This window comes from Martes martes, assembly GCF_963455335.1.
Source record: "Martes martes genome assembly, chromosome: 1".
Taxonomy (NCBI): Eukaryota; Metazoa; Chordata; class Mammalia; order Carnivora; family Mustelidae; genus Martes; species Martes martes.
Genome location: NC_137888.1, coordinates 187,261,290 through 187,276,700, shown reverse-complemented (window position 1 = coordinate 187,276,700; position 15,411 = coordinate 187,261,290). Strand labels below are relative to the sequence as shown.

Sequence of the window (15,411 nt, the reverse complement as noted above, 5' to 3'; positions counted from 1 at the left end):
TCTTTTACTTAAAAGCATAGCAGCACCGCTGTGACCGGGGAAAACGATCCTCTTCTCAGCCGTGTCTGCAGAAATTTGTAGATTTGGTTCAACATCGTGGGAAAAGCCTCAACATCCCGATCAGGGGAAGGCCTCTGGAGATGGTCTGGTGGACACCCAGAAGGAACATACTTACCGTCCCTTAAACCTCAAGGGCCCCCAATCTGAAGAGGACATCCTATAGGATGGAGTCGAAAAAAATTCTAGCCCAACTTAATTTTGTATGTCTGGAGGCATGTCCATGTTCGGAGGGTATTGATTTGGGTCCTCTTCTCCCTCCTGGCTGTGCACTGCTGGGTGCTTTGGAGATAGTTACACTCACCTCAAGGGGTCTTCACCCCATTCTTAAGAGGGTTTTTGGGGAAAATATGATTCTTTGGCACTCTCTCTATATATAAATACTGTATATATGATTCACATACAGACAGTTGTAGAGGAAGATTAGTATCACTCTGGCCAGCTACTGGTTACTACGGTCGGTACTCATCTGCTGTGAGAAAGGGAAGTACAGACGGACATAGGAAACTAAGACAGGCTAAGGACAGAATCCAGGCAGGTGGGAGGCGCGTGTCGGGATGTAACTGCAGTTGTTGTTAGGTATATCAATCGCTTCATGCACGCACAAGAGAACCCCCACATTTACCCTGCCGTGGAGGGCCACCATTTCACAAGCAGTCCACTGGAAGTTGCTGTTACATTCCTTGGGTCAGTGTTAGAAAGCAGGAGCACCCAGGAAAAGTCCCAGTAGAAGACATGGTACTGGAAGGGCATGCACAGACTATGACAGCAGGTGGCTGGCTCATTCGGTTTAGTCACATACCTCTTTTCCCTGCCACGATCAGCCGTGATTGAGTGGAACAGTAGAAAAACAGGGAGGAAATTTAAATATGCAATCAGGCATTAGTCGGGACGACTGGATTTATGGTGTATTATATATTATTTAACTATACTGTCAATTTTCATTTATCATGGGAATGATCATTTTAAGTGCTTGAGAACTTGCTTTTATGGAATGCCTTGTTTCCCCTTTTGCTGTAGTATTGACTGGAGAGGAAGAGTGACAATTAGTGCAGTCTTCAAAAAGGTTATTTTAAGAGCAATGATTTTAAATCTCAGTTTTGAGACAAGAACTGATAAAATAGTTTGACAATAATGGAATATTGGAATCTTTTTTTTTTTTTAAGGGTTATGTTGTTTAAGTCCTTACAGGTTTGGGATTTAGTTAGCCTTGAAATCCCTTAGTTTACAATGATTATCAAATGATCATTTTGACTGTGGTTCATAAGAAAAAAAAAAAAAGAAAAAGTAAGCTGTATCTATTAAGATGTATGTTGGCAATTCCACAGGTTGAACAACACAGAATAATTTGCTGCCATCACTGCATTTAGCAACCTAGGTCATCTGAGATTAACAAATGAAGACGCTAGTGCAAGCAGAGAGTAAGTTACAGAGATAAATTCAAAAACATGGCCTGTGATCCACACACTGAATAAAATAAATAGAAACAACAGGGTAGCAACAATGACAACCACAGAAGACCAAAAGTATTTTGTGTATTCTGGACAATAACCATATGCTGCTTGAATAAATTGTCTTTAAAATATACTCACCTCTTTTGCTTGTTGCTAGAAACATCTGAAAACTTAAGCTGAAATGGACAACACGCAACCACTTTTTGCTTGTTTTACCCAACCTTCCAAAAGCTTCTCCTTTCCTTCTTCCCCTTTCCTTCTCTTTGCAAGGCCAGTTAAAAGAAAATGGGTGTTAAGGCATCTTGTTTGTGTCACTGATAGGATCAGTTCTGCACCTTCCAGCTAAGGGACACCCAAAGAGACATTTTCCCGCCATGCCTGCTCACCTCTGCATGGTGCTCCTCATTCTGTTGGAGAACCTCAATGACTAGTTCAGCAAGGCGGATTGTGTCTTCAAGCTTTTTGGCAGGAGTGATTAACCGGCCTACATTTTCTGTAGTACAAGAATTTATGTTAAAATTCAGCGAACACTTCAGGCTAGTTTTGTGGCCATTAGAACTAGTGGATAAGAAATGTCAAATAGTCACCAATTTCTTTTTTAAAGTTTCATGCAAATGTTAAGTGCCACGTAATTAGTAGTGAGCAAACCATAAAGCCATTTTGTTATTATCACCATCGTCATTAGAATACATATGAAGAAAAAGCAGTGCTCCAGCTTCAAATTTGCATAGTAAGCTATCTTAAGTTTATGACAGCCCATTTAAAATTTAGTGACATTTTGTACACACGTTCTTTAAAGACAGCATAAACATACTATCTCAGATCGCTCTCTAGACTGCTGTGACCTTTGTTTCCTGCATTTGTGTCTGAACATTCAATACTACAGCATTGTTTTTCATTACAGGTCTGCACGTTTAACAGGTATGGGAATGTTCACTTTGAACAAACAGAATCAAAGGTCTGGCTGTTTTAAGTTGCCCAGGGAGGAGACTGAAAGTTAAGGGACATTCTGGGCCATTAGGTAGAAGGCAGCACAGAACCATTAAAAGGGTGTTGGGGGTAGATTACTGGATGAACTGGTGGTAGTCTGTGCCACCTGTTGGTACAATTGAAATTTTATCAGGTGGGTGGCAACAATGTAGTTGGAACTGTTTCTTTGTTTTTAGTTTTTATAGTGTTGAAAGCCTTGTGTTTTTATGTGACTCAAGAACAAACTGGACCCTGGCTGATGTTGAGTTTTTTGTAGAGCTGAATTCATGGATGTTTGATAAGGTCATTATGCTACCAAAAATTAAGAACTTTTCTCCTGGGGGGGAAACAGTAATATTTAAAATATAAAGGTTTTCTAGGCCAACGAAATTGCTTGAATTTAACCAGTCTGCACTCACAGGGGATCTTTTATTTCATGTTGAATTATTTCATATTTTATTTCATGTTGAAACCTTCAAACCTTGAAGCCTCAGAGTCCTTTGGAACACAAAGAGTGTAAGAGCAATAAGGATCCGTTAGTGTGAGTCCCTAGGCAGGTATATATGTGCACAGAAAGACTGCCAAAACTTATTTTTATCTCTTCATCTAAAGCAGATATATTTAGGCTTCAGGTTTTTCTAGCTAAGGGATATTATTCAATACCTCACAGGAAGGTTTTATTGTTGTTTGCATTGTTGTCTTGGGGTGGATGGGGTTTAAACAAAATCTTGGGTGATTGCTAATTTACAAAAGAAATTTAAGAGAGTCGTATAATTTTCCTTTATACATTTCTTAGATAGGGGATGAACATGTCGCATGATTAGTAATCTGGGTTTAATAATGAAAAACAAATTCTGTGAAGCACTATGTAAAAAGAGTGTCTCAGCCAATGGAAACTAAGAATGGTAGATGGGGTTGGGTATGATTGTTAAGGTACTTAAAGTTTTAGTCCAACAAGTCCAATGACTGGACCACTGAAAGTGGCTTTCTGGATTTAGGACGATGGATCGCACCACTGTCTCTACCCGGCGCAGGTGGAAATGTGGCTGGATATGGCTAGGGCATGAAGTGGGGGAGCAGCGGGGAACATAAATATACAGATCAGGTGGGGAATATCCAACACTCAAAAGAAGGAAATGTGCAGAGTTTAGGGTTGGTTGGCTCATTGCCTGGTCCAGAGCAATAAATACATGGGGAGAGGATGAGTGACAAGATTGACTTCTATGCTTTGGGGGCACCTAGCCCATGTATAATTTCATAAATGGGCTATCATAATTTCATCAGTAGACTTTCAGGCATTTCTACAAACATACTGTGTATATATGTTTGAGTAATACGTGTAGAATGAGGTATTTGCATTTTGATAGTAAATATGCATAAGCTACTATTTTTTATTAGTTGGTATTCACATTTACACATCAATTTGCAAATTCCTCATCCTATGCTTATTACCCATTCGACACATACACCCACATACACACATCACACACTTACATACATTTTCTATTAACCAGACAAGCCTGCACATTAATACAAATCTGCTGGAAATCCCACTTGGGGCACATCTTTGAAATCTCTAGCTTTAAGAATAAAGAACATTGTCCTTTGGGTGGAATACTCACCACATCTAGGGGAATTATAGGTATACATGACATGATATAGACATGAAATAATTCCCACCAATATTTTTATGTATTTTCATTTAAAGACTGAATGATTTTTGTGTTTGGAGAAATCCAAGATGCTTAAGCTAGGACCACCTGAAGATTTGTTTTAATATGCAGTACTCTTAGATTGACTACAATATATATTGACAGATACACATAAAGTGTATATGTGCATGCAGCCATTCTAAGTGTGTGCACATGTACACAGATATGTGTATGCCTGATGTATATATACAAACAGTATGTTTAATAAAACCTTTTGCAATTTTACTTTAACACACAACCATTAAAATAAGCAGGTTAAGGATCCTTTAATCTAGGATGCTTGATCTTCCAATTAACCCATGTAACAGACTTTCATTTACTTTTAATTAGCTGCAATACTATTATCTATAGATCAAGCCACTTTATTGAGACACGACACTATTTTCTTCTTCATTTGCATATCTAACTGACTAGCTAAGTGGCAAAAATGGCACTAAAAACAACTTTTCTAAGATGTTGTCTTTAAAGAAAATATCGTGTTAAATCCTCTAGCACATCCTCCCTCCCCCCATCAGAGGTCAAGGAGAAATTTGTGCTTAGACATGATTTTTTTTTTTTTTTTGTCACTTCTGCTGTCTTGAAATGGATTGCAACATTCCTATCACCCAATCTTGTACTAGCTGGAGCACTGAAGAAGGGGAACTAAAACTACCATATACTTAGTAAACATTTCATACAACAGGATTGAAGCTCATAACATATAAAAAAATCATCATGCAAAATGTTATGCAACAACAATGTTATTTTGTGCTGACATTGAGATTTGAAAATGTTGCATATGTCAGACATAGCTAGACAAAAAAATGTGGACATTTGGAAATAAATGCTCTCTTTCGACTGTCTTAAAACCTACAGTGTCAAACTCGAGAGCCTGAGCCTCAGCTTAGTATTCCAAACCGAAACAAAATTTCAAGAAGAAAAATGAACAGAAAAGCAAACTAAGCTAGGAAGCTGCTGAATAAAGTAATGGTAGAAGTTTACAGTACTTGGTTTTGGCCTAGGCATGCCTTTGAGCCTCTGATATAACATGCTGGTCTGCTTTTGGGTGGGTGGAGGAGGCCCAGGAGGTGGCGGGGGAGCTGCTCAGGAAGGTGAGGAGAGACAGTAAAAAAGGAAAGAGACAATGTGACTTTCACAAAGGTGACAAGGAAGATGATGAAGTCTGAAAAGAACAACCAAACAAGTGACAATGATGAAACACAGATGGAGAGCTGCTGATTTCTTGGAGTCACTGCAATATTATAGAGGTATGACACTGTGACAAGGGACGGGACTCTTACCAGCATCACCCGTACCGCCCTACCCGTACACTCAGAGGCTGAATGTGAACACGGGATGCCTCTCTCCAGATGGGTATACATGAATGATGGTAGCAGCATCATTGACAGAAAGAAGATACACTTTTGTTCAATGAAGAACGCCTCTATGTGAATAGCTCCTTCCTCTTTCCAATGAGCAGACTTGATGGATCTGGCTTCTCACTCTCAATATGCTACTTAACTTTTTAATGTAACGTTCCACCTTCTCCTTAAACCACTCTGTGCTTCAGGTTCCTCAGCTATGAAGTGAGAATATTAGTATCTTTCTTTACGTACCTTGTGGGGCTGATGATAAGAGCAGATAAAACAATGCGTGGACAGAGCTCTGTAAAAAACCTAAGGTGCCTACAAACGTTTACTATTCTTTCCAACACTGTGAGAAGGCAGGAATTAATTGCTTTACAAAAGCAGATGAAGGGCCATTATTAGTTCAAGTGAGCTAGGGAATATTCTTGCTCCCTTTGTGGAATTTCAACATGTCAAAATCTGTCATTTTGGGGGAAAATGTGTGGTATCTGATTGTTTCCAGCTCATTTAATTATTTTCAATTTGGAATTCTCATGGCTTTTATATTGTGGGTTGAATCATATATAAAAACTTGCCAGCTTATCAAATATGTTACTTGCTATTCCAAATGTTAGAATACTGTAATCAGCACTTGACCCATCTGTCATGTGGTTTACGATATCAGCACAGCAAACATCCTATAACAATAGTCTCTCCTTCAATACAGACACAGAGCACTGTCAGCTTCTAGAGTTCTCTCTCTTTAATGAGTGTCTCATTAACCTTAGACCTGCTCCTTTTTAAGAGTTCCTCATTTATAAAGCAATCTGTATGGTGAGGGGGGACACACTACATTGCCAAGTTTGCTTCTTGGTTTGCTTGAATTTTCAACTGGGAAAATGAATCTCACTGCAGGCTTATAGGAAATGGAATTCTAGCAACATTAATAAAAATATGAGAAATAAGGCTAAATATAATACTCTGGTGAAACCATCTATTGGAAGCAAAAGTTGATGAGGTCTTTTGCTTGTGGACGGGACCCCCTCAGTGTTTTGAATGCAGGACTTAAAAAAAAATTACCAGTCTCCTTTTATTTAGATCTTTTGTTTGGAAAAAAACTGTGCTTTAGTAGAATTGGAAAAAATCAGTGCGGAATTAAAGCTATTTAAGGGAAGGCAACTACTGATGCTTTCTTTATGAAAAAGTACTCCATATTCTAATCTGTTTGTTAAAATCTGGTTTTCCACCTACATCTGTACTGAAAGTTAGGTACATCTCTGGTAACTCATCCTCATGGCTCTTTCAGTGAATGCATGTTACCTGAGCATGCCATTTTCATGGTGACTTCTTATTCATTCTCACCCAGAGAGCTGAGCCTGTGTAGAGAAACACTTGTCCTGGTGGTTTATAAAACAATGATGTGTCCCCGGGCTGATCCAGAACCAACCCCCATCCCCCACGAGGCAGCCGATACATATTTCAGCTCAGTGGGTCTTGATAAAAATTCGTAAAGGGATTCCCTCCTGCCAACTGCCTGTCCAGAATTCTGACAGTGAGGTTTGCCACCACAGAAAAACAAGCTCCCTATTTTTTTTTTTCTTCACAGAGCAAAACAAAAACATCATACCTTGGTTTCCAACTTCATTTACCCAATTACCATTGCTCATGTTTACACAATTAAATCTGCTTGGCTTCCAGAGAGAGAGTTAAATGTGACTGCAGAAAAACAAAAAGAGAATTCCTCTACATGCTCAGCTAAGCCAAGGAAGAGAAGCATCCAGGAGCGAGACACTCCAATTAGCCCTTAAATAACCTGACCATCTCTGCTTCCAACGAGGGAATTGCCAGTCCCTGAAATATCATGAGAGATGGATATGGTTGATGGAAAACCCACTTACTACCAAGTTCCAACCTATTGATATGTTACTGAAGATGCCAGTATTAGTATTATGCTATCACTGGAAATAACTAGCCTGTAGCAATTTGCTACTATTTGGGAGTGGGTAGGTGGGTGGGGACAAGATCTAGAGTAGGAAGAGAAAGCTAAGTAGATTGCCACGTCCCCCTTTCCAGACAGAATACACCGCCTCTCTAAAATCACGGCTCCATGGACCGCACATTTGCTGCAAGGTTACATTTCAGCATAATTTCTTCAGTGAGGTTATCTATTATATACATTTGATGCCTTGCATCTTCATCACTCCCTTTCAGAAGATTTCATCCCTACCACAGCAAAGCATATGGTAATAAAGATGTGGATGAATCAATGGATAGATTTCTCCACTCTTCATATAGCTATTTTTGTCTCTTCCCTATAAGGATATGGGCAGCATGGCCTATCCATTCTATCTCCAAAATGTCTCTTGATTTTGTCTTTCACTGTATTAGGTCATGTGCCCACACTCTTCCCGATGGCATAGACATGCAATTCATCTTGCCATCTCCACCTTCAACTGTTGCTAAAGACTGCCAGGCAGCTTTTAGTCCCTTTCTTCCTCTGAAGTTCATTGCCTATGCTGCAGCCAGAGTGACCTCGTAAAGCATATATCTGAGCCTGTCATACCCCTGCTCAGAAGCCCTTACGAGATCCCTTCATAACAAGAGCTATACCTTCATATGCAATAGCAAGAGAGTGCCTTTATAACAAAGGTCCACCTCCTCTGTTGATACCTCTACATGAGCATATATGGCCCTTAAAAATAGCCAATTATATTCAATGTCAGTCTCTCCCTATGCCCAATGAATTTTGTATTTCTAGGGGCTAAAGCAGTTCCTGGTCCAGGGTCAGTCCTCAAACACTTGTGGAAGGAAATCCTCAGTGGAATCTACCCAGTGCAGTGCTTTCCTGGAAAAACAAATGCTCTGTAGTTGCATCATGCATATAGCTATATAATAACTTTATATGTTACCAACAGACCCTGATTACTTAACAAATATACTAAACTCAATCACTAAATAGTAAACATTGTAACTTAAACTTCCAAACCAGAGAACAACTTTGGGTGTCTTGATGCAATTAAAAATGACTTAAAATCATTTAAAATATTTTTATTTAAGTTACATTATATCAACAAGGAAAAAATAATACTATTATGTTTCTTCTCCAATTTAGTATCTCTAGACCCCAAATCAGTCTCTGAAGATTGAACTGTTGCACCTAAGAAAAATGAGCTTAATTTTGGGTATAGTGGACATCTGTTATTTGTGTATGTATAGTAACCTTCCCCAGGAGAATTGCTTCTCTACTCCATTTGGTTTTGGTGGGAATGTCAAGGAATATCTTCCACAAATACAAGGGCAATTATATGAGCCAAGCCAGGCCAATCACAGCACCATATTTGATCATGGGTAACATGATTGGCTCAGGGATTAACATGTGACTCAAGCTGGGCCAATGAGGCCCTTCTCTGGAACATTATACAATTGCCTGGAAAGAAAAATTCTTTTTCCTCTAGGGTCATTTGCTAGGACAAAACCACATTGCTCCCAACACCCTTATCACGACTCCCAGTCACATTAAAGAAATCTGTCAGCAGTTGGAGAGATCAAAACACACTAAAATTCTTTATCCCTGAGTCAGTTCCTCCATGCATTTCCTAGCTACCTGGGCCCCGGGTGGGGTGGGTGGGCACAGAAATTCCCTTTTCTTGCTTAAGATTTTTGATTTTTTTATTTTTGTTTTCTTTTGCCACTTGCTATAGCAAGAATCCTACTTTATTTTATTTGTTTTTATTATTTTTTAAAAGATTTTATTTATTTATTTGACAGAGAAATCACAAGTAGGCAGAGAGGCAGGCAGAGAGAGAGTGGGGGAAGCAGGCTCCCTGCTGAGCAGAGAGCCCGATGCGGGACTCGATCCCAGGACCCCGGGATCATGACCTGAGCCAAAGGCAGAGGGTTTAACCCACTGAACCACCCAGGTGCCCCAGCAAGAATCCTACTTTAATTATTAAATATCCATGCAGTCCTGAACTAAGCTTTTATGTATATGACCACAAGCTCTTTGGGGCAGGATCTTGGGGGCATCTGAAAGGATGGTCAATAGAGGCAAACACTTCAACAATGACAGGAATACCCCTGACAGTTTCTCCTGGGGAGCCAGCCCTCGACTTCGAGGACATCTCCTCTTGGGAATGTTTCAAAGACCCTGGCTTAGGCAAAATCTTACAGTACCTTACATTTCCCTTTACCATAGTCAGCAGAATGTAATTATTTGTTTTACACTTGTGTTCTCTACCTTATCATAAGCTCCCAGGTAGGGACCATGGCTGCTTTTGCTCATTGCTCTGCGAACTTACTGGGTATTTAACAAATATATGTAGAGCTATATTGCAATGTTTTATTTTGAAGTTTATGATAAAAGGACAAATCAACATCCCCCTAGATTTCACTGACATCCCAACTGCAATCCCTGGATCAGTAGCTTCGGCATCATGTGGGAACTTATTAGAAATGCAGATTTCCAGGTCCCACCAAAGACCTACTAGATCAGAATCTATGTTTTTAATAAGATCCTCAGGGATCTGTATGAACATTGAAGTTTGAGAAGCATTGTTTTATATTCTGTTTCTGAAATAAAATAGCATTTCTACACTACACATCTGGATTTAGAAGTTTCTTTTTAAATAAAATAAATAATAACAGCTAATATATATAATGAGTATTTACTATGTGCCAGGTAGTGTGCTAAAATCTTTATTTGGAATATGTGTTTTGATCTTCCCAGCAGCCCTTTGGGGGAGGAACCATCATCAGCCTCTTCTACAGAAAATAAAAATGAGGTTTTTAAAGAAGTTAAAAAAAACTCACTGGACTCCAAATAGTGATTTAAAATTTTGGTGTAACAATTCCTGAGTGCTCAGGCTGGTTCTGAAGTAGTATTTTCTTGGAGCTGTACATAAAGGATGTTAACATGCGAATACTGGACATCATCAGCAGTCATACTGAAAACTCATGCCAGTTAATGGATTGCAGGTGGGGCCATTATCTTGTGGCTGAAAGATAAGGTAGGGCATGGGGTGGGGGATCCTGAATATGTGCAGGACCTTGGACCTATGGGAAGTTTGACCGGAGATAGGAAAAGATATAAAGTGTCGACTACAGAATCTGCTTGGCAGTCCTTTGATGCTTTTGACCTGCTCTAACAAGTTTCTATCAATTGTAGGAAAAAAACAAGTCCTCAGTTTTTTGGCAATCTTAGAGAATCTCAAATGCTAAGAAACTTCCCCATGAAAGGATTTTGACAATGACCTGGTTCCAGAAAAAACTTCTCTGGGTTTTGTTTGTTTGTTTTTTGTGGTCTTCCTGGATCAAAAGTTGTAGATACTTTGGAATTTAGTCACTGAATGAATGGGTATTGTCCCAGTTGGAAAGGCTGCACAGTGGAAAGAAATAGAAAGGGATGTTGTTTGTATTTAGAAAGATCTGCGTTCAACTCCTTCTTGAGAAAGTCACTTATTCTCTCTGAATTTGTAAAAGGGGCAATAATGAAGCCTTATTTACAGGAGTAAGATAAGATTAATTAGATCCTCCATGTAAAGTCCTCAGCATAGTGCCTGGGCCCATAGTTGGGTTGTCTGTCTATCCATCTATTTAATCATATAAATCCTTGGCATATTTGAGGGAAAAATTGTTTTATTTCAAGTTCCAGTAGAATCCTTATGATGCTCAGAAAATTATGCAAGTATTTAGCCAAGAATTGAGGCAAAACAGCAATAGCAGTGTAGACTTTCTCAGAGCTTACTGGGTTCAGAATGTGTGACAGTTTAAATGAAATGTATTTAAAATGATAGAATTCATTTGCAGGAGTCACAGCTTTTCTTTCATAGAGTAGCAGCCTTTTACATTTTTTTTAAGACACTGTAATTAAACAGAACATTTAATTTCTAATAATGCCACCAGACAGAAAGCATAAGTCCACCAAAATGCCATATGCAGAGTCCGTAGCTTCTTGAAGCACAGCCTGACTAAAGAACTCTGCAGCTGTCCACCCCAATCTACACAGGTGACTCCAGCTTTGCCCTTCCCCCTCCATCAGCTGGCTTTGCAAACCCATCTGCATGATTGTGCTTTGTTCCCCCAAAGGAAATTGAAGAGGGAGGTGGAGGGTAAGAAAAAAAATTTAGAGGTCAGAAAAGAAGCAATTATGATGCTGCTGTGCCTAGAAGAGATCCGGGACATACTAAGTTTCAAACCCATCTCTGCTTTAACTTAACCTTTTAGGTCTAGTTTTATTCTTTCTGCTACCCAGTCCTTTCTGTCCATCACGGTTTAGACAGTGTAATTTTTCTGGAGTGCAAATTACCAAGCTACTCCCTTCCTTAAAAAGCCTTTACCTTTGGAAGTGAGACCTGTGGAGTTTTTCCCTTGAAAAATTCTTATGCATGGTAACATTGGCATAGATTCCAGGCTAAGAACCTATGGCCCACGAGATACAGTCTGAACCCTATTATTAAGGCATATATGAGATCTTGCCTCCTGCATACATTGCCATCATCAGCACCCATTACTGCCAGCACTGCACCTTGTCTTGCAATCATACCGAATTACAGAGTATTTAGGAGTGTGGCCTCTGTCTGGGCTCAGATTCTGGCTCTACCACTTACTCTTCTAGGAGTGTGTTAATTAACCTGTGCTTCAGATGGCTCATCTCTAAAATAGGAATAATAGTAGTGTCTACCTCATAAGGGGTTTTGAGGATTAAATGAATTAATACATTTAAAGTACTTATAGTCATACCTGGCACATAATACACATTGGATAAGAATTAGCTACTTTTTTTTTTTTAAGAATTAGCTATTTTTTAAAGAATTAGCTATACAGTTTTATGCATTTGCAAATATTCTATCTAGGATGTCTTTCCACCTTCCAATCTCAGCTCCCTTTCACTGATTTGATTTATCTTTCAAGATGCATTTGAGTTCTCCACCCTTGTGAAAACTTCCATGGTTTTCTGATAATGCACTATTACACATTGCTCTATCAATTGGTGTTACCGTGTACTGAATTTGTAATTTACATTTAGACACCCATTTGCATATATGCTCCATAAGGTTAACAGCTACTTCCCTCTTGTTTATTAGTCCCTGGCTTTTACAACTGTACCTGGCATATGGTAGGCTCCCACTAAGCACTTGTCTAATGAATGAAAATATAAATGAATGGATAGATGGATGGATGGATGGATGAATGAATACCTTCTCTTTCAGGGAGAGAAAGGCTCACGTGTTTTGAATATAGGTTTGTGAGTCTTCAAATACTTCTTGCTAGCTTGGTGCTTGGCATGTGCACAAAACTGCTTTCTGAATTGATCTGAAATGCATTCAACTTTGATTAAATGAAATATGTTTAATTATCTTTTGAGGATTTTTTTAGACTTAAAAACAATGATCAAAAGCATGTATTTATGAAAGTTTTAAGTTAAAGCTTTCCTCAAAATATGCTCATAAGTTTGGGGACCAAACAAGAAGAAAACTTCCAAAGCCAGAGAATTCTCTAAGATCTTTCTGCTCACAAAACTTCCAGCAACAGCCCGTGCTCAGCCACCCTCTATGGGCGGCCTGTCTCAATACACAATACGCACAAGAACAACATGGACACAACTTCTCTCTGTCTTGGCTAATAAACATTCATCAAAGAACACAAACTTCTCAATAGGGAAGAAAACAGAAAAAAGAAATGAAAAACAAAGAGGAAGAGTAGTTTGGTTCAGTAGCTCTAGTTTTTTTTTTTAAGCACATGAGGCCAAATCACTGAATCCTGAAACCAAAGATGAAATGAAACTCCATAGCTAACCAGAGTTCTGTTCCTTCAAAGCTTATGCCTTTACAGAAATTCTGCTCTATAGAGGTCAACATCTAATGGGCAAGAGATATAGTTAGACAGCACAAATTAACTCCTTAAGTATCATTGCAACTCCACATCAGTCTTTGGGAGTCCATACGTTAAGGAGCTCTTAAAAACAAAAACAAAAACAGAAACTCAGTATAACTCAACAGTCCTGATAGTTTATAATGCATATACAGTTGGTTCACCTGCGTCCTTTTGATTCTCTATTTGAAAGAGAGAGCACAACAAGGAGAGAAGAGAGAGAGAAACAAGAACACATATGCAGGATTAATGAGCAAATGGACCAAAATGCCCCCCACTTATGTGTGATACATGATATTGGAAGGAAAAGGTTGCCCTTGGGTTCCCACCGCCCCGAAGTGTGGGGGCCAGCAAAAATAGGCTCCTTCACAGAGGTGGAAAATGCTGCACAAATAGAAAATTAGTAAAATTAAGTTTAATGTGAAATCAAGCTATGAAACATACACGAACTCTCCAAGTGACAATTAAGTCATATGTTCTAGCTAGATCTTAGAGGACAAGGACAAGTCAAAATCTCCAGAGAGAACAAGGAAAAGCTTCCCAGCTTGAAAGAGAACAGACAGGAGGCATATAAGATCTAATTTTTACAGAGAATGGACCACCTTGTGTGATCTTATACCCAAAATAGTTTGACATCTTAAACATGGAAAAGAAAGCATAATTTTGCCCCAACTGTCCTTTATCTGACACCTAACGCATTGCTCCCGGCCTAGCAGCTACCTTTTGATTGTGTACCAGTGACAAGCACTTTACAAATTGGGGTTACACACAAGCAAAGTAAAAATGCATTCAGGTCACAGACAGAGAATAACGGAAAAACTTACGGACAAATCTGAGTTCATCACAAACAAATGGCTTAATTGTCTAACCTGTTTTAGGCTGATAAAAAGTGACTGGACTTCTCACACTGGGTTTCACAGACAGAATCAACAGACAAGCCAATGCTAAAAAACTTGAAGCAAGGAGAGTGAGTTGGTTTGGATCTGGATTTTCTTGAAATAATGAAAACAGAAAGAGTGAAGACAGCATGGCGAGGAGGTGGTAGGTACTCACGAATGGTTAAATCCATCACTTGGGAGGCCAAGCAGAAGACAGGATGCTCATACATTTCTCTCTTTTTCCCTATAAAAGAGGATTTGGGCATGCAAGAGGCTTAGGTCAGAGGTAAAGAGGTTAAAGGTCATAGGTTAGAGGAATACGTTACATTAGCTCAAAGGAAAATAGCCACAGAGTATTTTGGGATAAACACAGGATAAAAGAAAAAGGAGTTTCAAAATTGGAGATCTACTGGATTAACCATTCAGCATGCCGTGAGTCACGAGAGAGATTGTGACCATGATTTTACACGTCTCTTTAGAATTGTTTGCAAGAGTACAATGACCAAAAACATCATGAGTAAAGGGAAACAGAATTTCATTGATTTAAGGCTCCAAGATACTAAGGATTTCAGACTTTAGTATCTAAGGCTCTTGAGGTATTTCTTCATAAACATAGTCTCCAGCAATATCACTACAACTTCTTTCCAAAATTCTCAGGGGACTAAGCTGTTAGTGCTCACAGAGGGGCTCAAATGTAAAAACATAAGATTTCTTTTCTGAGCATAGGATCGGAACCTTGTAAAAGAAAGTTGTTTGGTAGCAATATCTTCAAAGCTGCAATGTCTCGGCCTACGGTGGACTATGTTCATGAAAGAAAACCTGATACATGCAGCCAGAGGATGTTGGGTTGTCTGAATTAACAATCCCAGCATGCTTTGAAATTGGTGTCACAGCCACTTTTGCAGAGGTAACATCAAAAAGTGGCTGAGCCAATCACGGACAAGGAAGGAGAGAAGCGGAAGAGAGCAGGTAGTGTGGAATGAGGTACTTCTCTGAAAAGAGAGTTGGAAAAAAAAAGATTGGTTTCTTCAAAGAATCCCCAGACCTAAAAGTCACAGTGCAAAAGATAATTAACACAACCAAGAAGAATTGAGGCACAAAAGGAAATTACAGATCAGCTGATCTACTTTGGAAATGAATGCATTTT

At 39.1% G+C, this 15,411-nt stretch overlaps 1 protein-coding gene across 1 annotated transcript in view; it reads right to left on the bottom strand.

Moving 5' to 3' along the window:
* CADPS (calcium dependent secretion activator) overlaps positions 1–15,411 on the bottom strand; it is a gene marked incomplete at its 5' end in the record, with an annotated part of 471,496 nt that overhangs the window by 100,136 nt on the left and 355,949 nt on the right. The window contains 3 exons of the mRNA XM_080812815.1: positions 1,898–2,004; positions 5,179–5,271; positions 14,440–14,508. Coding sequence (XP_080668941.1) covers positions 1,898–2,004; positions 5,179–5,271; positions 14,440–14,508 — 269 coding nt within the window. The remainder of the gene's footprint in view (positions 1–1,897; positions 2,005–5,178; positions 5,272–14,439; positions 14,509–15,411) is intronic.